The sequence below is a fragment of the Astatotilapia calliptera genome, chromosome 10 (assembly GCF_964374335.1).
Source record: "Astatotilapia calliptera chromosome 10, fAstCal68.1, whole genome shotgun sequence".
NCBI lineage: Eukaryota > Metazoa > Chordata > Actinopteri > Cichliformes > Cichlidae > Astatotilapia > Astatotilapia calliptera.
Window position 1 is genome coordinate 32,716,410 of NC_137431.1, and position 24,049 is coordinate 32,740,458.

General features: G+C 42.5%; 1 protein-coding gene across 12 annotated transcripts in view; it reads right to left on the reverse strand.

Annotated features, from left to right (window-relative positions):
- dbn1 (drebrin 1) overlaps positions 1-24,049 on the reverse strand; it is a 116,291-nt gene that overhangs the window by 17,126 nt on the left and 75,116 nt on the right. For all 12 annotated transcript variants that reach the window (XM_080307353.1, XM_080307351.1, XM_080307352.1 and 9 more), the window contains 3 exons: positions 8,022-8,077; positions 4,166-4,278; positions 751-825 (listed from right to left, as the gene is read on the reverse strand). In XM_080307353.1, coding sequence (XP_080163479.1) covers positions 751-825; positions 4,166-4,278; positions 8,022-8,077 — 244 coding nt within the window. The remainder of the gene's footprint in view (positions 1-750; positions 826-4,165; positions 4,279-8,021; positions 8,078-24,049) is intronic.

A 24,049-nucleotide genomic window follows, 5' to 3' on the forward strand; every position in this document is an offset into this window, starting at 1 on the left:
GTGTTCGGCTCGTCCATGTGGGCAGCTGCAAATTTCAGTCGAGTCTGAAGGTGTCGATTCTGAAGCAGTCAGCAAGCTCTCGGTCCATGGTGATGTAAGACCCACTTCACTGTGGATGATGGTGTTCTACCAGTTTCCAGTTCATCGCCTTGGTGGTTCCTGGTTGTTCCTGAACATCCTAACACCTTCCCTCTATTCTGAGGGTGATAGTTGGGGTCTTCTTCCAGACCTCAGTACTATTGTATAGTGTTATTAGTTTTTAATTATCTTGATATTCACAGTTGTGTAGATAACGCACTCAGCAACGCTCCCAACTCGTGCCTTGGACTTTCCCATTGTTTACACTAAGTGTTGGTCAATCCAATGAATCATTTTTATACTGCCAACAGAAACTAGCAGCTGTAGCCAATCAAGATCACTATCCTCTATGCATAGTTCTGACCCTGTTTGGATTATAGGAAATCTAGAATAAATTCAAATTTGCACCAATTCTTGTTTCTTAAGAAGAGTTCAAAGAAATCATTAAAAGCTCAAAATTATTACGACATTCATGCCCATGATGAAAACGGCAGAGGAGCCGCCCCCTGGTGGACGTTGAAAAGAGTGCAGCTTTAAGGCACTTTTACACTGGTTTCCTATTTCAGATGTTCAACTTTTATAAAATACATGTCTTACACACAAGATGAATATGAACTGTCGTGTTTATGGTTTCTTTCTGGGACTATGTACGACTGCGGTGCTGGGTCTGACCTGGAAGAAGTCTGCGATGGTGGCGACATGGCTGGCACAGGCACACTTCCTGGCATCTGGCACATCATCTCCAACCTGAAAGAGAACGAGAGACGGTGTAACAACAAAAACGAGAGTAAAAAGGACGGCGTGAAGAAGAGTGGGATGAAGAAACTGGTAAAAAAGAAGCAAAAGGATGCTAAATCAACCAATCAGGATACACATGCTAATTTCTTTTGTGCTTTTTGTTACATTTAGTCAAATATCCACTAATTATTTTGTCTTCCAAGTGACCAAACTGAAGGGCAGTTTCTCCCTCCCTTTGGTCTCATTAGGGCTTTTGTTTAGCCGTGGTCATGTTCGGTTATTGCAGCAGTTGTATTATAACAGGATGTGATTCAGTAATCACAGCTAATTCATTCCCACACAATACAAACGCAGTGCACAGCAATTACACAGGAAAACAGCCCCGTCTCAGCTGCATTCACAGCCATTCATCTCTTATCTGTCTGTGAGTGAGCGTTGGATGAAGGAAGAGAGAAGGAGCCGCTGCTTGGATGCTTTCGCAGCATTTTTGAAGAGGAGCATTTCGAAGACCTTTTATTCCCATTTTGGGACGTTTTTTGGCACCGTTGAGCCTGGTTTGGCCCGGTTAGCCACAGTCTGGTGCTCTTTTGGCTGCTAATGTTGCTCTGTTATATTGTGATGGACTCCAGTGGCTCCTCTCCCAGTCTCATTTAACCATTAAATACCTTTTTGTTTCTCTCTCAGTCTCGGTTTGCTGCATTAATGACCATATCTCTTATTTTCCTTCCATTTACCTCTGGAATTGTGTTATGGGGGGAAAAAGCAGCAATTATAGCTAATTTCTGGAGGACGGATTGTTTCAGTCTGCCTCTCGCTGCACTGTGTCATTAAGCTCCAGCTCAGGGCGCCCCTGCTGTTGTCAGGTTCAGAAAAGAAAGCATCCATCATGAGGCTCTCAGACTTTGTTTAAATGCTTTCAGCGCACGTCGCTGGAGACTCTCAGTGTGTATAACTAACCTTAACATCACAAATTATTCATCCCTTCCTGCTACACTTCCTTTTCATCATGAATTAAACGGTAACTGCTCCGTTAGCATGCCTGGTGCTACGACTCCATTTCCTTCCTCTCTGGTTTGGCCCGCACTTTAACTGGAGGTTTTCACTTATTACAGCGTGAGGAAGAAAAGTCCACATCCTGCTTTCCTATTAAAACCACAACATGAAGCGCTTTAAAGACAGTGTTTAAGATTTTCATCATCATTTTACCTGCAGGTCTCCTTTTTATAATTCCAAACATACATCTTGTTCCTATTCTTGCTGACTCCGAAATGCCAAATACGTGCTTAAAGTTAAAGCTTCTAGAATATGTTTAGCGCCACCTTGTGTCAGGACAGAACGTGATGTCACTGGGTCGGTTACTTGTAGAAGGTAACCAAAAAAAGAAAGCGACCCATGTCTAAGAAAAAAAAATATCTATAATATATAGGGCTGTGCGATATGACCAAAATCTCATATCCCGATATAAGAATTCTATCGTCTGATAACGATATAAATCACAAAAATGTAACATTTTCTGTAAACTCTGTGAATCTCGGGCAGCTCGACTTGCGTGAAGTGTTTCCAGCTGTCATGTAGCTGGAGTCGAGTGTTTTAACGATGCATGAAACGATACATTTTTAGACATAGGTTGAAACGGCCGCCGTTTTCTTTGTGAGTATTTATTACACGGCGTGCTGCGGGGAAAAGCCTGTTCTAACGTTTGAGTCTAAGGTTCATTTTTAGCACCTGGCGGCTCTTTTTTTACTTCTCATCCGTAAATAATCTGCTCTTTCACGTGATTTGGTTTATTTTGAAAAGTCTCAACAGGATCTTGAGCTTTATTGTGAAAGGTTTATGTGGAACATAAACAAGCGGACACGCGATGCTGTTACCGTCGTTGTTGCTAACGACAACGCATAAAAACAGGCGCTTGACTGTCCGTAGTGTGGTTATATTACATATAAGAGAAAGAGAGAAAGAAGAAATTAATATAGCCACTACAGTGACCATCAGAACCATGAAAAAATATTGCCGTAAAGAGTTTATTTTGCGACACCACGAAACAAACGATAGCGTAAAATGAAACGACAGACGTTTTTATATCGTCATCTGATATATATCGTTATATCGAACAGCCCTAATAATATAGCAAAATAAACACCTTCTGATTCATGGATACACCTACGTTTGTTTTAGGTTTAGCTAATTTAGAAAGAATCAGCTTCACTGCTAATGAGAAAAATTGCTAGGTACGTAATTTAGCAACATGTTTAATAGCTAGCAGACAGCAGATAAAAGTTCACATAGCACAATGGATAACAACAGCTATTATGATATATCTCTTTTTAGAACGTTACTTTTTCAGCTAAAATTAAGGAGTAACTAACAGCACATTCATGCTCATAGAGATGCTACAGCTAGCTGACCAACGTTAGCCAAAGTCCTAGCTTGTGACCTGGCCTAGCTTGTGTGCTTGCAAACTTTTTGCAGAAGCCAGACAGTTTTTTGTCGTTACAGAATAAATAAAAACATTAAGTAAGCTAACATTTACCCTACAGAAAGATATTTTTATATAAAGACCGTTTGCTTTGAAGAAATTAAAACAGTTAAGCTTAACATAACTTCTAATGTGACAATCTGCTAGCTATTTGACGTATCAAAGTTCTACCTAAAGTGCGTAACGTAAGCTAAATCTTCTAATTAGCATAATTATAATGTTTTATCATTTCTTCATATGATCTGTGTTTAAAACTATTAATTTTTGAAGTAACGAAAGCTCAGATTCAGATAAAGTAGAAGTAGAGAGAGGCTTAAAAGACTAAAGTACATCTGACACAGAATATAAAAAGCACACTTTGTTTCATACACAGACTGATTATCTAAATCATGAATATAACATTTTCTGCCAAAGTAAGAGCATTTCTGGATATTTCATTAAGTGATTTTTGTAACTCTGTCTTTTACACATTTTAATGGACTAAGCTCAAATGGAAAAACATGATGCCTCAGTGAACTCCTGTCCAACCAGTGATTGATTCAGAATGTGAAGACAGTTGGTGGGCTGGTTGGCCACTGCTAAACAAATCTGGTACATTAATCGAGTTTCAGAGCTTCTCACACTTTCACTACAATCGCAGCATTTGGTGACATCAGCGTGTCTACGACCGCTGCCGATGCCACTCTTCTTCCAGCTGCTGAGGCTGCAGCGACGACGAGTTTTAGATCGCTCTTATCGGCGCGTCCTTGTCAAATAAACGACTAAATTGAAAATGTGCAGCGACCCTCGATGACTCTGATATTCTCATTTATAGCATTGAAGGACATTTCAGAGCGTGCCCCCTCCCGTTTCCCCCTCGTCCCAGCGACTCACCCAGTTGATGAGGATGTATCGTGGCAGAGCGGCAGTGGGCTCCTTCAGGCCGCAGAAGCCGTACATCACCCTGCCGCTGTCAAAGGTCAGCGTGATCTCTGCCAGGCCGCCTCCTGCAGCACAGAACAAGAGTTCATTATGACTGCAGCACAGTCGCAGCCATGCCTGCTTTTTCAGCTTCTGCTGACTCGCTCTCCACGGGACACCAGCGTCACCGCTCAGACACCTGAGAATAAAACTTTTTAATCTACACTTCCAGTGCAAGTACAAGTTAGTCACAGATTATTAAGGTGATTACTCACATTAAGAATAATATTTTCTGTATTAAAAGTGTGCAGAAATTTTTAACTGAGGCCTTTTTGATCTAAAAGTGTTTATATTTGTTCTCTTTCCAGAAACGAATCCACAGATTATCCACTAATCTATGGATTCGTTTCTGAAATAATAACTTAGAGATTATAAGAAACGGTCAACTTTCCAGCATAAAATGTCAGATAAGTCAGACTCTGAGAAAACCTCCCAGTATAAACTGGAAATACTGAACTAGAGATTTCTGTCACAGTAAACCAGAAAATTCACTTTTAAACAGCCTCAAAAGTTTCAAAAGGTTCTTATTGAGTAGAAAATAGTACTTAAGTAACATATCACCATAAAACTTAGCCATTAGACAGACAGCTACTTTTTGTATTGCAAATTTTGTTTAATTTGACCTTTAAATATGTAAATGAGATATTAGACGTGCAGTATTTGCATAAATATCCCACAGACAAAGTGCAGTGAAATAACAGCTAATTCTGACTTTTGGACCTTTTCTCTCGATTAAAAAAAAAAAAAACATGTTATGAAAGCAAAACAGATTAAATTCTCTAAAGTGACGAGTGCATAAAAAACTAGAGTCGTTCCTTGAAATTAAATCTCCAACATAATGAAGTTTTCAGTGAAGTGAATCACTCTCTCTGTACTTCTAGATTAGCATAACAATGTGAACGCTCAATGGAAATAAGCAGATCCTGTCTGGGAACATTCAGGTGATGACTCATCATCACACAGGACCATTCAGATTATTGTCAACTTCACATCAGCAAACACAAAACATCTGGAGTTCACAATGCTACATAAACGTCTTTAAACTTCCGTGTTAAAACAGATCACACGTACTGCATAATTCATTTAGGAACAAGATCTTTCTTGGGGGGTCACCACAGCTCATCATCTGCCTCCTTCTCACCCTATCCCAGCATCCTCCTCTGTCACACCTGCATGTCCACTACATAGTCCCCACATTAAGTGTCCCGCCTCCACCCTCCCGCTGCCTGCTAACATGCCATCCCCCTCTCTGCTTCCTCTCTCTTTGGCCAGCAGCAGTGACAGTTTCTACCAGCTGTGTTGGCTAATCTGGACCCCAATGATTCGTGATGGAAATCTCATTCTTGATGATCCACATGTTTGATTAAGAACAAGATGAAACTGCAAAGAATGGAGATTTCATCATCTTTGGCAGCATAATTCAAAGATTCGGAGAAATCTCAGCACAGACTAACGGACACTTCTGTCAGTGAGCACAGCTCATCACTACATCCAGCAGTTTTGGTTAAATCTCTACTGTGCAGAGAAAACAACAGACTGAAGCCACCACCATCTCTCAGGAGATGAACCAGCCCGCGTGGAAATCCATCCTGTGGTCTGACCAATCAGAACCAGTACAGAATTAAAAACCAGCATCCACAATGATGTAAGAACAAACAGCATAGGTTACTATCACAGCAGTGACGGCGCCATTAATGCTGAATGATATAATGTTTTGAGATTTTAGAGTATAATGGTGCAAACATCCTTTTAATTGAAGGTCCTGCTTGTTTCACAGAGAAAATCTCCACATACTCCAACACTTCCACTCCAGAACATTCATCTACGGAAAACAGGTGGAAAACTATGAGACTTCGCTCTCATCCAGACAGCACCCTGTCCTGTGGTCTGAACCAATCCGTGAGATAGATTAGCCTGCTGGGGCAGCCAATCAGAAGAGAGTTGGCGTGAATAAAGCTAAACCTGCTTGTTTCGGTTTAGGATAAATAAGAATGACTTTGAACTGTGAGTCATGCAAAGCTATGCTGAACAAATGCAAGAACTAAAACATGGAGCTTAAAAAAATGGTTAATCTGGGTTAATTTTACTGGTTTTATTCCACAGCTTATAGGTTTGTTTAGGTTTGAAGGTTTCCTGGGTAGAAGTGTCTTCAAGCATCATCATCATCATCGTCCCTGCAGCATTTGTGATGCAAACACTTCACTTTAGCACTTCTTTTTATACACTGATGATTACATTAGGCTTGTAGAGGGTTATTCAGACGAGACGTTCACAGATAAAACTTTATTTTTATGTATGTTTGAGCTCTTCCTGTTTGAGCTCAGCGACAGAGTGAAACAGAGCAGCAGGAGGTTACCGGGTCTCACGTAGATTATGACTGAAATTCAGATTCATCCTTTAAACCACTGTCAGTTTCTTTAAGTATTTATTAATTTAAATGATTTTTCCTTCTTTACATGTATTTACTTTGTATCAAATTCCCAGTCAGGCAAACTAAGGACAGCCTGTAGTGTTATTTGGTCTTATCTGGGTCCTCAGCTGTGCTTTAAGCAGACGTTTAGCTACATTCAAAAGATCAGTTTTTATTACCTAACTGTAGCCTACTCTCTGCTTGTGGGGTGAGTGTGTAGACCAAAACCAGTGTAAACAAATCCAATCAGCAATGGGCTCAAACTACCCCCCACCCCCAGCCCCGCATATGTGAACGTTTTCCTCTTTGCTTTGTGCACAAGGACACACATCAGTGGGTTTTTCAGTTTATTTAACTGAGAATAAAGAAGCATTTTCGTGCCCAAGAATATGAAAAAATTAAAATAAGATAAAATGGTGAGTATTTCACAAACTGCTGAGTCTGTGTTGCCAGAGTAAACGTGCACACAGGTCAAAGCTTCAGCTTCAGCTTCACTACTGGAACTTTAACATTATGCACTCCATACTGTACAGTAATGCCACTGTTTTGCACATGTCTCACTCTGTATATTTTATTTTATTTATTTTATATATTCTATTTATTGTTTACTCTATTTAATTTGTAAAATATGTGTACACACACACACACACACACACACACACCACACACACACACACACACACACACACACACACACACACGTAGAAAAATATTTAGTATACACATCCAGAAATGCATATACTATTATATATTGTACATATATTTATTAGTTTCAGCTGTAGCCATTCTTGTATTTTGCTTGTTTACATTATTGTATTTTGCACAACTCTGTTGCTTGTGAAGCTCGCAGACAAGAATTTCACTCACATGTGCTGTACCAATGTACCTGCACATGTGATGTGACAATAAAAGTGATTTGATTTGATTTGAAGCTGTCTCTGAACGGATGCGTGTGAATCGAGCCAGATTTGGACTTTCACTCTGCTTCTGATGTTTAACATTAACCACCGTGCGCACATTTGCTAAATCCTGGCTAACAAACGACACACAACACACACAGTGACAGCGAGCATCGAATCAGGAGGGGTGCCATTACTCTGTAATGATCCTGCAGCGCATCATTAGCAGAAATGATAATGAATCTCTCTGATGGCTCAGTAACAATCAGGAGACAAAGAGCATGATTGCTTTTACCCCCAAAGCTGCAGCAGACGCTGCTCATCGTGATTTACAGCCGCCGGTCTGCAGAAGCAAATTGGAGCCAATCTGAACGCTCGCCATTAAAACCTTTTTCATTAAAAACACAGAAATGATGTCAGCGACGGGACAGGAGAGGGAGTCACATCAGCAGAGACTTACCTCCGGACGCCGCCAGCGTCAGGTCGTTGCTTTCATCCTCGTATGTGTACAAGGCCCTGTTAGAAACACAGACAGAGTGCTAATTAGACACAAGTAACGAGGTACAAATACTTTGTTACTCCACTTAAGACAATGTTCAGGTATTTTACTCGAGTATTTATTTTTGCTTTTCCTGCTGTGCACGCTCGGTGAAGTTTCTCCAGGAGAACAGAGAAGAAAAACCCACAGTTTGAGTCCCGCCTTTCTGTTCTCTGTGCAACGTTAAAGCTTGAGTTTTTCATTTGTTCTTTGCTTAAGTCTGAGCCCCAGAAACTTCTCGACGCAACGACTCAAACTCTTTGTTTGGGTTTGTAAAAACAATGAGACCTCGGCGTCCGGTCTCTTCACAGCTCTGTTTACTGGCCGCTGTGCTCACGTGCACGCAGACACTCGTGCTGCTTTTCAGCCTGTTGTTATGGAGCAACACTTTCTTTCCAAAACAACTCACAGCACAAACCTCCAGCCACTGCATGAACCAGAGAGTGCTCTTAGAAACTCCCATCAGCCTTCTCTGTGGCGAGTCCTGTCAGACAGGCCCCATCCCCCGAAACAGTTTTGCAGCAGATAACAGACGAGCTGCTGCACGACGAGGGAGGTTCACAGGCCGGCGACTCCAGCCGTCAGCACAGCTTCAAAGACCGTCCTGATTATTTGGTTTGACTGAAGGAGGAGCCGCCCTTTGAAGAACTGAGATAATGCATCTTCTGACTGTCTGCTTCTAAAACTGTGCTTTCCTCAAATACACACCGACACACACAGGAGCTGCAGAGACACGAACGTGCACTGAGCACTCCCCGAATTATGAAAAACAAATTAAACTGGTGCCTCCTCACAGCCACCTCTGACCTCTCTGCTGAGGCTGAATGAAGGTGACAGAGATTACAGCTTAGCCTGCATCTCCAGATTGAAAGTCCTGCTGTAACCCTGCAGCGAAGCAAATAAAATAAAACCCAGTAATCTGCACGAAAGGTCAGAAAGAACCAACTGCATAAAACACAGCCACACTGCTGTTTCCACGACGCTGCGATTTGTTTCAATTTATCTTTGAGCAGAGCGCCACAGCAGTGCTAGTGGCCAATCACGGTACTGCATCTACAAACATCCATGTGCTACACGCCCCTGTTAAAAATATGATAACAACAGAGAAAATAACTGCAGTGAAACATGTTTGACAAATAAAAAGGAAGCAGGCGTGTAGACATCAAGGACCTGTTTCAGTGGGCGGAGCTTATACTCTAATGAGGCAAGTCCAAAGAATCACAGTGAGCCAAACACTCAGGCTCCTCCAAACGCCGAGTTTTTTCTTACTCTACTCACTGCCTGATGTCACAGAGGGGTTAATGTCCCAAATGTGGCCGTTTTGTGCACAGAAGCCCCGCCTACCTGCTGTTCAGACTGTTTATGAGGGGCAACCAATCAGAAGAAAGTCACTTTAAAGATGGGACTCAAAACAGCTTGTTTGGACAGAGGATGAACTGAGGGGCCGAGTGTCAGATAAAGAAGGATTTTTTTGAACTGTGAGTCATGCAAAACTGCTGAGTTACATGCCCGACCACTTCCAGCTAACCTGTGCGTGAGGCGAACAAACTGGGAACCAGCAGGAAGCAGCAGAAACAGATTATTGAAGGATATGAGATGCTGGGCTGAGAAATTTATCAGGAGATTATAAACCAGACAGCAACACACGGGATTGCTACAGACTTCTTTTAAATCATAGAAGTGACTAACTCAGAAGCTGATTATTGTCTTATTTATCAGGTTTCCTTAATCAAAAATAATAGCAACATATGACACAGATTAAATAGTTTTAATTTTACTTTTCCTCAGGATTAAGAGCCTGATCTCGTCAGTTTGTGAGCCGCACTCACCTGCCTGAATGTGAGATACTTTTAGTTTGATTGGTGGATTTGCAGCTGCCTTGGTGAGTGTGTGTTCTGTTACAGTGTGTGTGGATGTTTGGGATTACCACGAGGGCTCAGTCCACATGACATCATGCTGTTTCAGCCCAAAGCTTTAGTCTGGCCAGCGTCTGACTTCCTGCTGACCTCAGCTCCCCGCCCGCCATCCTGTCTGTTTCTGCAGAGTCACTCTCTGCTTCCTGTTTCTTTCTCTGTTTATGCATCACCACATCTCCTCACTGCTACATTTTCACTTTCCTCACAGATTAACAGATTACAGCTCCTGTCAGCAGATCTTCCAGCTGTAAGACTGCTTCTTTAAACTTGTGCCAGTCGGAGCGTGACCTCGTAGGACTCCAGATTTATTTTGGAAGGTCAGTTTTTCCATCTTCCATCCATACAGGGCCAGCTCTGCCGATACCAATACCGATGACTTTTACCCTATAAGGGCAGCAACTTAGGGGAGAGCAGTGTGTCATGATTTATAAGATGAGTCATCATCGGTTTGTCAAATTCTGAACACTAAATCGCTGGTTTTTACTTTCCACAATAATCATTTAACCCAATAAAACACATCATTCGGCTTTTCATGGATTTTGAAACTGAGCCCATCTCTGACGTTTTTGGGTCAGCTTTGTTTAAATGTGCTGTAGGCTTTAAATAGACGTGACAGTCAACACAGCAAAGTGTGAGGTACATTTTTTCATTTCTAAAAAAAATATTTAACACAGTTCAGACGGCTACATGCTAAACTTGCTGAACAGAAACAAAGTATCGGTCCTATGGCACCAGTATCGATCTGATACCGATACCAATACTAATATCGATACTGGGATCGATCCAACCCCAGTGCCTGCTGAGTTCATGATTATACAAACAGAAATAACCATCAGAGGCAGATTAGATTCAACTAAAACCCGCAGTTCCTCTAACGTCCACTGGAGACACTTTACAGCATAAATAAACATGTTTTTTGCATGTTGTGATGCAACCACCAGGCGGTCAAGAGGGGAAAATGAGTTTCGCTAATTATGAATGACTGCAGACTCTGATGTATGTGTTAATGTGGCGCTCTCTCGCTGTAAACTGGGGAGTCAGCATCTCGGCACGGATTCAGCTCTCGGCGACGTGGCTGGCTGATATTAATTGACTCCGACACTAATTTTTTCCTCCACTTGTTGTTCGATGCTGCTGGGGTTAACATTTTATCTTCTCATAACTGCCGGGCTGTGTATGGCCTGGATACTCCGGTCTGAACCAGGAAATCCAGATGAAAAACAGATGGAAGGTGTAAGAACACAGTCTGATACTACAGCTACTACTACTACAGCTTCCTGTATATGACAGGTACAGCAGTATCAGCATCAGAGAGAATTCCTGGAGGCAGAAACAAACACGGCGAGGCCGGGAAATAAAGCGATAACAGATAATGAAGACAACAATACGGAGAAAGTCGAGGAGGAGGCGTTTAAGGTGGAGAGAAAGCGATGAAGAGTGTGTCTATGTCGCTCATTCAAGGCCTCTATAAATAATTCTCTTTAAAGCAGACAGCTGTTTATTATTCATATAAGCCCTCGTGACCTAGAAACAGCTCCGCGTGTGTTTGTGTGTGAGCAGTTTATCACGCACGAGGACGGGAGAGGAAAGGAGAAGATGTTTGATGAAGAGGCAGCAGGGGATGAATGACGAGAGGACTGATGAAGCTCATCAAGTAATCACATTCAATCCAGAACATCAGTTTCCTCTGCGTGTCCAATCAGAAGAAAGCTCTCGTCTCATCATGGAAATTTCAATGCACAGGGAAGGAAGAGTGTGAAGGACAAACAGACCTTTCATAGCCTGAAATCAACCAGCGTCCCGGCTTCACAAGCTAATGACAGCAAAGCCGTTACTTTTTAAGCCTAATTTCCAAGTTCTCAACTGAAACTTTAAACTGGAACTGAAAATAGACTTCCCTCTCCGAGTGTTGGAGCAGCCCCACCAACCCCGACTTCACAATCCAAGATGGCGGCAGTGCACGTAAACATTAGCAAAACTGTAAAACATGTAACCCGTGCTGCCACTGTTGTGTATTTGTGGCTGTGTGAGACATACGCAGAGTGTGGGTCAGGGTGTTTCCCTGAATGTGCTGCAGCAGCGGTTTTTACTGATAAACATTAAAAAAACAAACAAAAAAAAAACATCACCAGCATTGCTAGTGAACTATCACTGGATTGCTAGCGATGCACAAATGGTTGCACATCGCTTAGGAGCAAAATAAATCCTGCTTTTCTGACTTTACTAGTGGAGACACTCAACTTGGGATTGCCATCACTCCAAGCTCTGAAGTCTGGCTTCCAAGAAAAATAGAACGTAGCATTTGAACCCGGCTAACTGCTGCTTTGGGTATCAAGCAAACATTAGCTAGCATTAGCTAACATGCCAAAATAAATCCAGCTTTGTCTGATGCAGCCCGCTTAGCCAAATGGGAATTAGCTGTCAGGGAAAACTCCCGTTATTTGGCCAGGCTTGGACTTCTGGAGGGATTTTTTGGTTTGAGGATCAACTTTTTAAACAGTTTATCAGAAAACACACATAAAGAACCAGAGCTCTTAAAAACAGTCACTGTTTTTCCCTACAGAGCTAATCATTTGGTATATCCCATCAGAATTTTCAAAAATGGCCATCATTTTCCAAGATGGATTTTGAAAAAAAGAGACTGCTAAAAATAAAAACATAAGAGGTTTTTGGACAAAGTTTGTGTTCTCCATTCTTTAAGCACCGGCACCTTTTCAAAAGTACCGGTTTGGCACCGGTATCTGATAAAACCTAAACAATACCCATCCCTAATCAGAGTACATTAGCCAGGTGTTGGCAGTAGTTTCTACTTGTGAAAGAGTTTCCTAAAATAACTGAATATATAGATATATAACATATTTTATACCTGGAAAACAGTATATATTATATGATACAGGGTATATATGCTGCACAGGACACATGTCCATGTCCTTGCTCTTGTAAAGACTGACATATATGAGATGTTATACTGCAAACATGAAGCCCAGGCTGATCACGGTCTTTCACTGAAGAGCCACGGCTGTCATTAACAACAGTGGGGTTATGCAGTGCTCCGTTAACATGTTTAAAACAGGAAGAAGCTCCAGAGGAGACGCCGTCTCCATCCGATTAGCACAGATGCTCACATGAAGCTAAAACCCTGACGACATGTGGGGGAAGATAAATGATCAGGATCAGGGAGGAGGTGCAGTACAGGTGTGTGACATGGTCCAGTAAACACAGGGTGATGTGACAGCGCACCTTTGTTTGTTTCACAGGTAAAAAAAAGGAAAAGAGCACGAAGCTCTGAGAGGACGCCGCTGTTTCCATTATTCTGTCCAGCAGCTCGGTTGCTCAGACTGTAACACACACACACACACACACACACACACACACACACACACACACACACACACACACACACACACAAAGAGGTTGCCAAGACAAATCTCTCTCTCTCCCTCTAACAAACACACATACCCCCAATGTGAGTATCACCATGGCAACCAGGCAGCATCCCCCATCATTATGTGAGTAACAGCAGTTAGTGACCTGAGGGGGGCATCGATGTAAAGACAGCAGCGGCAGGAAGGAAGGAGGGGGGTGAAGGAGAGCTGAAGGGCAAAACACACACACACACACACATGCATGTACAGACACACACACACACACGCACACCAAGTGTAGAGTCAGTGTGTGTGTTTTCGTGACGACTTCAGAAGAAGACTCTCCTCCCCACAGAGAGCCGCGGCTGCACGACTATCACCAATATCCTGAGGTCACATGATTATTTTTTTTTACTGGTTTCAGTGACAGGCACGTTTCCACAGCACTGTGACGCAACCATTATGCTGCTTTCACCTTCACTTCCCATCATTTAACCTCTGCAGACACTAAAGGTGTTCGTTCTCCGACCTGTAAGTGCATCGCTGTGAGTTTTGTTCTCGCCCTTCGTGCTGATACGATGAGTGAAAGACTTTAGAGCGTTCAGCAGCTGTGAGCCGTCGTCTGCTTCTAAAACCAAAAACACCTTTTGTCCACTATGGTGACTGTTTTCCTGAAGACGTTGTTACTTGTGTTTACCGGTATTTTTTTTAGCGTGAGACTAACAGACGGACTGCAGATATGAGCGGCGCAATGAGCTTTGTCTGAAGGGTGGCTGACCTCTCTCTTAGAAATAGGATCAGCAGTGGAGTGGCTCCTCCTCCACATCGAAAGGAGGCAGTTAGGGTGGCTTGGGCATCTGACTAGGATACCTCCTGGATGCCTTGTTGGTGAGGTATTCAGGCATGTCGTACCAGGAGGAGGCCCCAGGGCAGACTCTTTATGTCTGTCGACTGGGCTGGAAACATCCTAATGAGCTGTAGGAGGTGGTGGGGTGAGGAACATCTGGGCTTCTCTGCTCAGATTGCTGCCCCAGTGAGCTGAACCCAGATGTAGCTACCGTAACCTCATCCTCTAGTGTCTTAAGTCCTGTTTTTAAGCCTCAAGACGAGCATTTATGCCAACCCCATCTTGGCCGCATGGAACAAATGTGACCAGAAGGGGCGGGTCTACCTATGAAACAACTTTGTGATATGTGATAGGTAAGACGTTAGTCAATAAGTGAATGGAAATGACCACAGCTAATCCTGTGTGAAACGTGGAACAATGAAGATTTACAAAGTATTTCTTTTTTTATTCAGTTTGACCCAAAACAAATGATTCAGTCCATGAACTCAGGACAGACAGAAAGCGGTTTCCTCATAGATGTCTATCCGGTTGTTCAGTGATGACGCGACGAATCCTACTTCCGGGTCTAAAGTAGTCTGCGTTTAATATGGCTTTTGTGTTGTTAACATGTTTAATGTTTTGTATTTTCTTCTATTTGATCTCAAAAAGCTCCTAAAACAGTCAGTGATCACTGTTGACCTCCCTCGGCTTTTATTACCGCTAATCATTTATTTAAGCTCAGTTTTTAAAACCTTAGGATGTAACTACAGCCCAGCCCATGCAGCAGTATATGAATGACTAACCTCGTATTGTGGATGGATTATCTCAGTTGTTCTCCTGGCTGAAGTTTGGTCCTTTTACAGCATCCTGCCATGCGATTACATTTGTTCCTGACCACCGAGAACACTCACGTTAACTTTTATCGAGTGGAAAAAAAGTTAGCTTGTTTATATTATGCTAACATAGCTGTGTCGCTAGCGGTCACGTAGCACATCATTATATACCAGCTAGCCCAACTTCAGTAACCCTACAAACGTCACTGCTGTTTAGTTTTCTGTCTTCATTTATGTTGGAAGTGATAACAGAGCTGTACGTTTTAATTTGTTTCCAAAACCCCGCAGTCAGGACATGCTATATTGTATTTAGATAGAAGCTAGCGAGCTAACTCCCTGCTAACTTCTAACTCCGTTAAATGTCATAAATTCCGTTTTCATGGATGCCTGGATGTTAAACTCAATTGTTACACCTGGTAGAGGAGAAGGCTGATCATTTTATTAAAGATGAAAGACTTTAGACAGTTTTCAACTCTCAGTAATGCCACAGTGATCGTTTGATATATGGACCTGCAGCGGAGTTTAGACCCAGACACGGCTAGTGACGTCAGACTTAACGACCGGATAGTTTATTTGCAATCGCCCCCTGGTGGGCTACAAGTAGAATGCAGGTTTTTAAGCACTTCCACGTTTTATTTGTGCGACCTGATTGTGGAACAGTGTGACATCCAAGCATGTTACTCAGCGCTGCTGGCAGAGAAAGCCTGGGTTTGTTTTTTATTGTGAAGCATGCTGATGTGTCAGAGTCACATTTGTATCATCTTATCAGCACCATTAAATAGCTGAATGTCATTAAACATAACACTAAACAACTGGTGTTAAATGAGTAACCACCGGAGTAGTGAGTCGAATTTCACAAAAACAATTAGCCAAAAGCAAAAAGAGGAGGCGTTTGCAGAGCAACACGATGCGCGAGAGCTTCAAAACGGGAAGAAGCTGTGATTTAACGACATTTGATACCAAAAATATCTCAGCAAATTCTCCTCCACAGTCAATTCCCAGTTAAAGCGGTCCAGAGCGAGCACAGAGCAGGGCCATAAAACTGCCACGGACAGTTAACACTTCAGTCCTCTGAAAGGATCCAGCCGGGCGGTGAGAAACCAAAGGGATCGTGTACTCTCACACTTCCTGGACTTCATGATCAGCGGACGTCAGAGCGCTCTGTGCTGCTCTGAGAGGAAAAACACCAGAGAGGAACCGATGGTTATACACGGCAACAGACTGAGCAATGTCCAAATCCAATACAGGTGCGAGTCCATGTGTCAGGATTAACAGTTTTCAGCTTTGTCTCCTCTATTATATAACAACGTAAACACAAAAGTAAAGTGGGTAACGTGTTCTCCCTCTGTGGGGGACGGTGGGCTTATATAGAGCATGTTACCTGCAGCAGGTGGCAGTCAGCCATGTCCTCAGGTAGAGGCAGAAAGACCTAAAGGACTCAATATCACCGTATCTTCCTGACAGAGATATGAAGCCACCACCCTGCACCAGACTCCATTGAAAAAAGCAGTAATTTTACCTCTTAAAACAAAGGTGTGGTTAGCATTTGTGTTACCGAGGTGTTGTCAACAGTGTTTTTTTTCTGAATGTCTTTTTGTGGAGAGAGGGGCGGGGCTTCCGAAAGGGGCGGGACTTTGGAAAGGGGGCGGGGGTTTCAGAGGGAGAATGAGGGTGGGGCTGAGACATTGCAATGAGAGAAAAACTTCATCATTGTTAGTATTATTATCGTATGGATGTGTGTATGGAGTGGGGGCGGGGCTTACATTGATACACATCAATCAGCCCAAACAGAGCTGAGCTGAGAGCAGTGTTCAAAGACACTGTGTGGGTTCTTTTCCAAACAAAAATCTCTCTTTGCGGTAAAAAGAAGAATTTTTGTACAGAAGTAAGAACAAGGTTAGTCTGATGGTAAACAAGTAACAGTAACTAGAAACAAATAAATTCAAAGAGTAGAAACACAAGAATCTGATATTTATATATGAGGTTTGAGAGTCATGGATTCCTGTGGGAGTTTTTTAATGGCCACGGGGAGAGAAAAATATGTGTGGTGAGAGAAGAAGACAGAACAGAGAGACTTTAAATACTGACGACGAGCCGTAAAGACAGAAGCAGGCAGACAGAGTATGCTGGCGAGAGCTGTTATTCCTGTGGTCGGACAGCGCAGCGTGATTTATTGAGCATGAACCCTACATGGTGACTCAATGTGAAAAAAATGAGGCAGACAGACACGAGGACAAAGAATTATGGGTAATGTTTCAGAGGGAATGAAGGAGGGCATTAGGAAGCAGCTGTGACTCGCATATCTGTCGGTCTGGAAATGCAGAGATCGGCATGCTGACCCGCTGAGTAAGACGAAGGCGAGGTGGGAAAATGAGGTGTAGGTCCGGCACCACCACGAGACTCTTTACATCCGGCTAAACGCACGGAACAACAGCCGGAGCGGCTCCGCACTCACTCGGCCTTTAACTGTTCTCGGTTTGTGCAGATTGTGACTCCACTTGTCATAAATCCAGCGGTGTAGGTGTGTTAGCTCACAAATGCCCTCTCTCAGAAGCTAAACGCTGCTCGTAGCTCTGAAGCGCTTCCATTTCAGAGAAAAACTGCCCACACACTGACACAAAAACCTAAAAGCAGCTCTTTAGATGCAAAAGGAAGCTGTTTATTTCATGAGTGAAGGGTGGCATGAAGTGAAAAAGGGGCTGTTTAGACAGACATTAGCCTAGCAGCAATGAATAAAGAGCGAGGAGGGGAAGGGAGGGAGATAAAACAACAGTTTTCCTCTAAAAATAGTCTACATCAACCTGACGCCATCTTTTAACGCTGATTTCAAGAACGCTAACGATAGACTGTATATAAAAGACAGACGCTGCCCTTGTGATTGGTCAGTGAAGTCCAGTTTTGAAGTTTCAAACTTTGAAACCAGCTGTGATGAGCGAGGCGTGGATACTCAGTTACAGGACTCCAAATAGGTTCACCATTTACAACCTGAACATCACGCTTGATTAGACGGTGCTCCCAGGTCAGCTGACATAAATAATCTACCCCGGGGTTTCCTCCTAGGTGGGCATGCCCAGAAAAGCCTCCATCCATCCTAACAGGACGTCTGAACCACGTCAGCCGGCTGCTCTCAACATGAAGGAGCGGATCGCCCCGACTCTTAGGCTGAGCCCGGCGCCTGTGCAGGGGAAAATAAAAAGCTCTATACAACATAACATACATCTGAGTCATGTGATCAAACACATGAAACCCAGAGCAGCGGCGAGAACATGAACGAGGAGAAAAGAAGGAAAGTGGAGAAAAATGGCAGCTCGAACATGAGTCTGCATCTCTCTGCACTTCAATTAAATTATAATGAGGAAAAGATGGATTCCCTGGTAATGGCTCCCCCGGAGGAAAGCATAATTGCAGTGTGTGTGTGTGGTGCAGAGGTGGGACAGAGTAATCGTCACATTGCGGTTATTTACAGCTTTGAGGTGAAGAAAAGAAAAACAGAAAGAGAAAAAGTCTTTTTATGTCTGACGTTACATCAAATATCAGAGTAAATACAGCAGGACCTCTTATTCTGTTTCAGGGTTTAAAACAGAGTTTTAGCCTCAATCTTAGCTGATATTTTACTTCCTCTACATAAATGTCACTTTAATTTAGTCATTACTGAAGTCCAGACACACAAAAATGAAATACTGTCTTTCAGGCAGGAGGATACGGAGGGTGAACACTGCCAAAATGATTAAACAATTTACAAAAAGTAAGTGTAAATAAATGAATTTATTATTTTGTACTTTACTTCTCTATTTATTACGTTTTATACTGACGGCCCAAATCATTTCCTTTCACATTTCTTTATTTACTTCTTATTCATTTAATAACCCATAGCTTGAAGACTCAAACAGACATATAAAATAGAACAGGTGGTCATATTTTAGGTAATCAGGGGCATGTAAAAGTTAAATAGTATAGAATTTAAAAAAACATTACAGGGATTACAGACGTAGCTACAATGATGTAACCCATTGAGTCTGTGACTACATTTGTACAACAGGGTGGAAACTAAGACATCAGTAATGCTTTATTCAAGGGTCTTTACTGTGTAATATAAAGCACCTTTAGGCAACTGTTGTTGTTATTTGGTGCTTTATAAATAGAAACTGAATTAACTTGAATCAGCTCAAACCACCTGTGTCAAGACACCGCTCAATCAAAGAAGCCAAACCTCATAATTTAAATTGAACAGTTTCCAGTCGAGTTATAAACAAATGCAACAGCTGTCCAAACTACTCTGTGTTTAATAAGGCTGTTGTGTTTTTAACGTGTTTTAATGCTTTGTATGTTGTTCCATTTAATCTCAACAAGCCCCTAAAAACAGTCAGTGATCACTGTCGGCCTCTCTCGGTTTTTATTATCACTTTTCATTTTAAAGCTCAGTGTTTAAAACCTTATGATGTAACTACAGCCCAGCAGCAGTATATTAATGATTAACCTCTTAGTGTGGATGGATTATCTCAGTTGTTCTCCTGACTGAAGTTTGGTCCGTTTACAGCATCCTGCCATGCGATTGCATTTGTCCCTAACCATCAGGAACCCTCACGCTAACTTTTATCAAGTGGAAAAAAAGTTAGCATTATGCTAACATAGCTGTGTCACTAGCGATCACGTAGCACATCATTATACACCATCTAGCCCAACTTCAGTAACGTTACAAATGTCACTGCTGCTTAGTTTTGCTTTCATTTATGTCGGAAGTGACAGCAGAGCTGTGCGTTTTAATCTTTCAGAAATCTCTCAGTCAGAGCATGCTATATCATGTTAGCGAGCTAACTCCCTGCTAACTTCTAATTCCATTAAACTTCATTAATCCTGTATTGGTTGATATCTGGATGTTTAACCTAATTGTTGGTAAAAACAGCAACACTGATTACTTTATTTCAGATGAAAGAATTTAGACAGTTTTTAACTCTCAGCGATGCCGCAGTGTTCGTTTGACTTTGGGACCTGAAGCGGCGTTTGGACCCGGAAATGGCTAATGATGTCAGACTTAAAGACCGGGTTGTTATGGAGGAGGAAACTACCCTTAGAAATAAAATAAGTGTGAGGTTTTTGTATCAGGCTGTAAACGTGTTTATTTCTGTCTGTAACGTCTGATATTTTAACATGGGAGTCTATGGGAAGTGACTAACTGCTGGAGCCTCTAGTGGATGTGAGAGGAACTGCAGGTTTGGCTTCATCATTAAATCCACACAGAAGCAAATTTGGAAACTAAAACAGCAAATCGTGTAAAAAAAATTTTTTAATGATTATTTTGCTATGTTTAATGGTTATCAATGAATTTATTGAGTCATGTATTTATTTTTATTTATTTTCCTGTACAAAATGACACATGAGGTCTAAATACCATCAGAAGGGTGGATGTGACCAGACAAACGTGCCTCACACGCTGGAATCCATTCAAGCACACTTTTACATTCCTTCTCTTCCTTCCGACACACAGATAATTTCTGCTCTCGGAAAGGTCACTGAGCGGCCATATGTCGCACAGAATCAGCATTAACACGATGACACACATGCTTTTAACCAGCAACAGAAAGTAAGCAGCAACCTATTCTGAAAGCAGATGTGACCTAAATGCTGGAACGGGTTCCTGAATAAAAATATTTCACATTATCTGAGAGAATGGCGTTCATTCCTGCAGCGCAGCAGCTATTGTCCTCATGTGTGCTCATGCTAGAAAACAGAAGCGCGGTGCAGCCCGGACTCTTAGCCTGACACTACAAAAGTGAATCCAAATGCCTGGGTCTTTATCCCGACATCTATATCTCCACATCTGTTCCTGATGTGTCCCACCACACTTCCAGTACACATCCTACATGTTCCTGGCCAATAATGGATTCACCACATGGAAAATCATTTCCCCGAACCAGTAACTGCCGAGGCACTGAAATCACTGAGGGAACATTTTCCATCAATGCGCAAGAATTTGGTGAGCAAACCGGCCGGCTTACCACTCGCCTCCCTGTCTGTCTCCGTGTTTGGCAGGGCGCTCTTTGTAATCGGGAAAAGGCTGACTTGCATTTAATTTTCAGGAGGAATTTGGTTTACATCAGCATTTCTTCTAAATCATTTCAATGATGTAAAACAACCTATCCTAGAAATCTGGGACAGCACAGATTAAACAAACGAGGATTTCTGTAAATAATAACCTGGACTTGGAGCCTGGAAAGGATTGGAAAACAAAAGCTTCAGGTTCTAAGAAGAAAGAAAAAACACGAGCTTGTGCTTCCTACAGGATGTTCGGTTAAATGATTGAGGAATCAGAGAAAATGTTTACAGGCCTCGAACCCTAAACACAGAAATGAAACCAGCACAAATAAAACACGGAAGTTAGACGTGACCGTTATAAGAGGAAATTAATTTTAGTCCCCAAACAATCGTTTTCATTTCTCTTTTGGGCCTCAGGCTGAGAATGGGCATCCATAATGTGATCCTATTTTACCAAAAGTAGGGAAATAAGTTAAGAGGAATGTGGAGCGACACATCAGCAGTGAAGCTGGAAGCTGAATCCGGGTCGCCTCAGAGGATTTCCTGAACCTGAACCTGACTTCTGTGCGGTCAACATTAAGAAATACTGAAAAAAATCCAGCCAGTGTCACAGTGTGACTCGCTTCTCGAGCTCGACTGATACACGACTGTTTAAGGCCGATACCAACGTGCTGAAATACGTCGGCTGATATTTGTTTTCTTTCAGACGAATCACAGCTTTTACTAATATTTCTCATGTGCACTGATTTACTTGTTCACGCTCTTTCCGACTCTGGGTAACGGTTGGCATTCCAAACACATATTGCCAACGGGGAAGTTGCAGAGCGCCCTCTGGTGGATAAACTATGCAACAACAACATTCGTAACACGGTTGAATTTCTTTGTTATTTTTTTCTGTTTTCATTTAACAGACGTTATCAATGCTGATACAACAAATCAGCGAACATATAATATTGCAGATAATTATTGTCCCACCAATAAACTGGTCGCTCTGTCAAATCAAATCAAATCAAATCAAATCACTTTTATTGTCACATCACATGTGCAGGCACACTGGCACAGCACATGCGAGTGAAATTCTTTGCAGTTGTAGGCGGTGCTGTTGCCATACCAGGTGGTGATGCATCGAGTGAGGATGCTCTCAATGGCACAGCGATAGAAGGTCCTGAGGATGCGGGGGCTCATGCCGAATCTTTTCAGTCTCCTGAGAAAGAAGAGGCGCTGCTGCGCCTTCTTCACTGTTTTGTTTGTGTGTACTGACCACGTAAGATCCTCAGCCAGATGTACACCAAGGAACCGGAAGCTGCTCACTCTCTCCACAGCAGCGCCGTTGATGGTGATGGGGGTGTGTACTTCTCTGCACCTCCGGAAGTCCACTATCAACTCCTTTGTCTTTGCGACGTTGAGGGTGAGATGGTTGTCTTGACACCAGTGGGTCAGGGCGCTGACCTCCTCCCTGTAAGCTGTCTCATCACCGTTGGTGATAAGACCCACCACTGTAGTGTCGTCCGCAAACTTCACAATGATGTTGGAGCTGTTAGTGGCTGTGCAGTCGTAGGTGTAGAGTGAGTACAGGAGAGGGCTCAGTACACACCCCTGTGGAGCACCAGTGTTCAGTGTGATGGGGGATGAGGTGATGCTGCCCAGTCTGTTTGTTTCATATTTAAAATCTGTTTATTTAAGAGATCTTCTTTTAAGCTGCCTAATGTAAAAACAGTTTCTCAAACGCTTCTGAGGTTTGCAGATGAGGTTAGTCTCATAAAGTCTTCAATGAGGGAAGCTGACTATGTTTGTAATTTCGTCTTAGTGTTATTTATGCTACTACTGAGTGCAGTTGTTCTAATATTACATTAAACAGCTCCAAGCTAACAGGTAAAGGATAAGCTAACAGCTACTTTATGTGTGTCTTGTATTGAGCCTTCTGTATAATTCAGCTGAGAAAGTTGCCCTACACTTTCAAAACTGTATCATATTGTGGCTTTTAGACCAAAGAATTAAACGGGAGAAACACTGTTAAATGTCACATTAATGATTTTCAACCATGTGAATAAGTTCCTGAGCCTTCAGGTTGGCTTTCTTATCCAGGAATGTGGGGAAAGCAGAAGCTGGGATCAACTTTTACAGCATTTCCATCCGGCCCTTCTGTTTCCATCTGACTCACATGATGATGCAGTGATGCTGCTATTTGACAATGACAACAATTCTAAATACAGCAGCAGTTTTTACCCCGTCCCTCCAAAACAGACCTTATAGAGATCCTAAAGACCTCCCCTGAGTTTCTGAGTAATAACATCATCAACTTTTCTGTGGGTGAAACTACATCATTTACACCATCCATCCATTCACTTCCGCTTATCCTTTTCAGGGTCGCGGGGGGCGCTGGAGCCTATCCCAGCTGTCATATATACATAAAAAAAAAACATGAAATATAAACTAGAGTAGAAACTACAATTATATTCAGCGGGGCACTAAAAAGGTTAACGCCCTGAATGGTTAGTCAACATCACAGGTTACAAACTACTGTGGCAGCCACGTCAGTCACGTCTCAGCACATTTCCTTACAGTGTGCGCTCCTTTAATCTCTGTATTTTCTATTTTCAGGTGAGTTTTTTCCCCCACACTGCAGCTCGTTGAAGTTTCGTGCCAAAAAAAACCCCAAAACCCCCGCCCCCAAAAAAACCCAAAAAGATTTCCTCAAAAGAGTTCCACTGTGGAAATGTGCCTAAAATCTATTTACTAGAAAGGTCCCAAATGTTACTCAAATGCAAGAATATGAGGGAGAGTTCGTCCCCCATCCAGACAGGAGTCCACTCTGTCCTGGGAGTCTCGGATGCATCAGAGACACGGAGAAGGACAGACAGTCGAAGCAGCCTCAGCTGTGACCTAAACTCTGTCACAAAAACTTAGTCAGCAGAACTGAGGCCACACACACACACACACACACACACACACACACACACACACACCACCTCTTCCT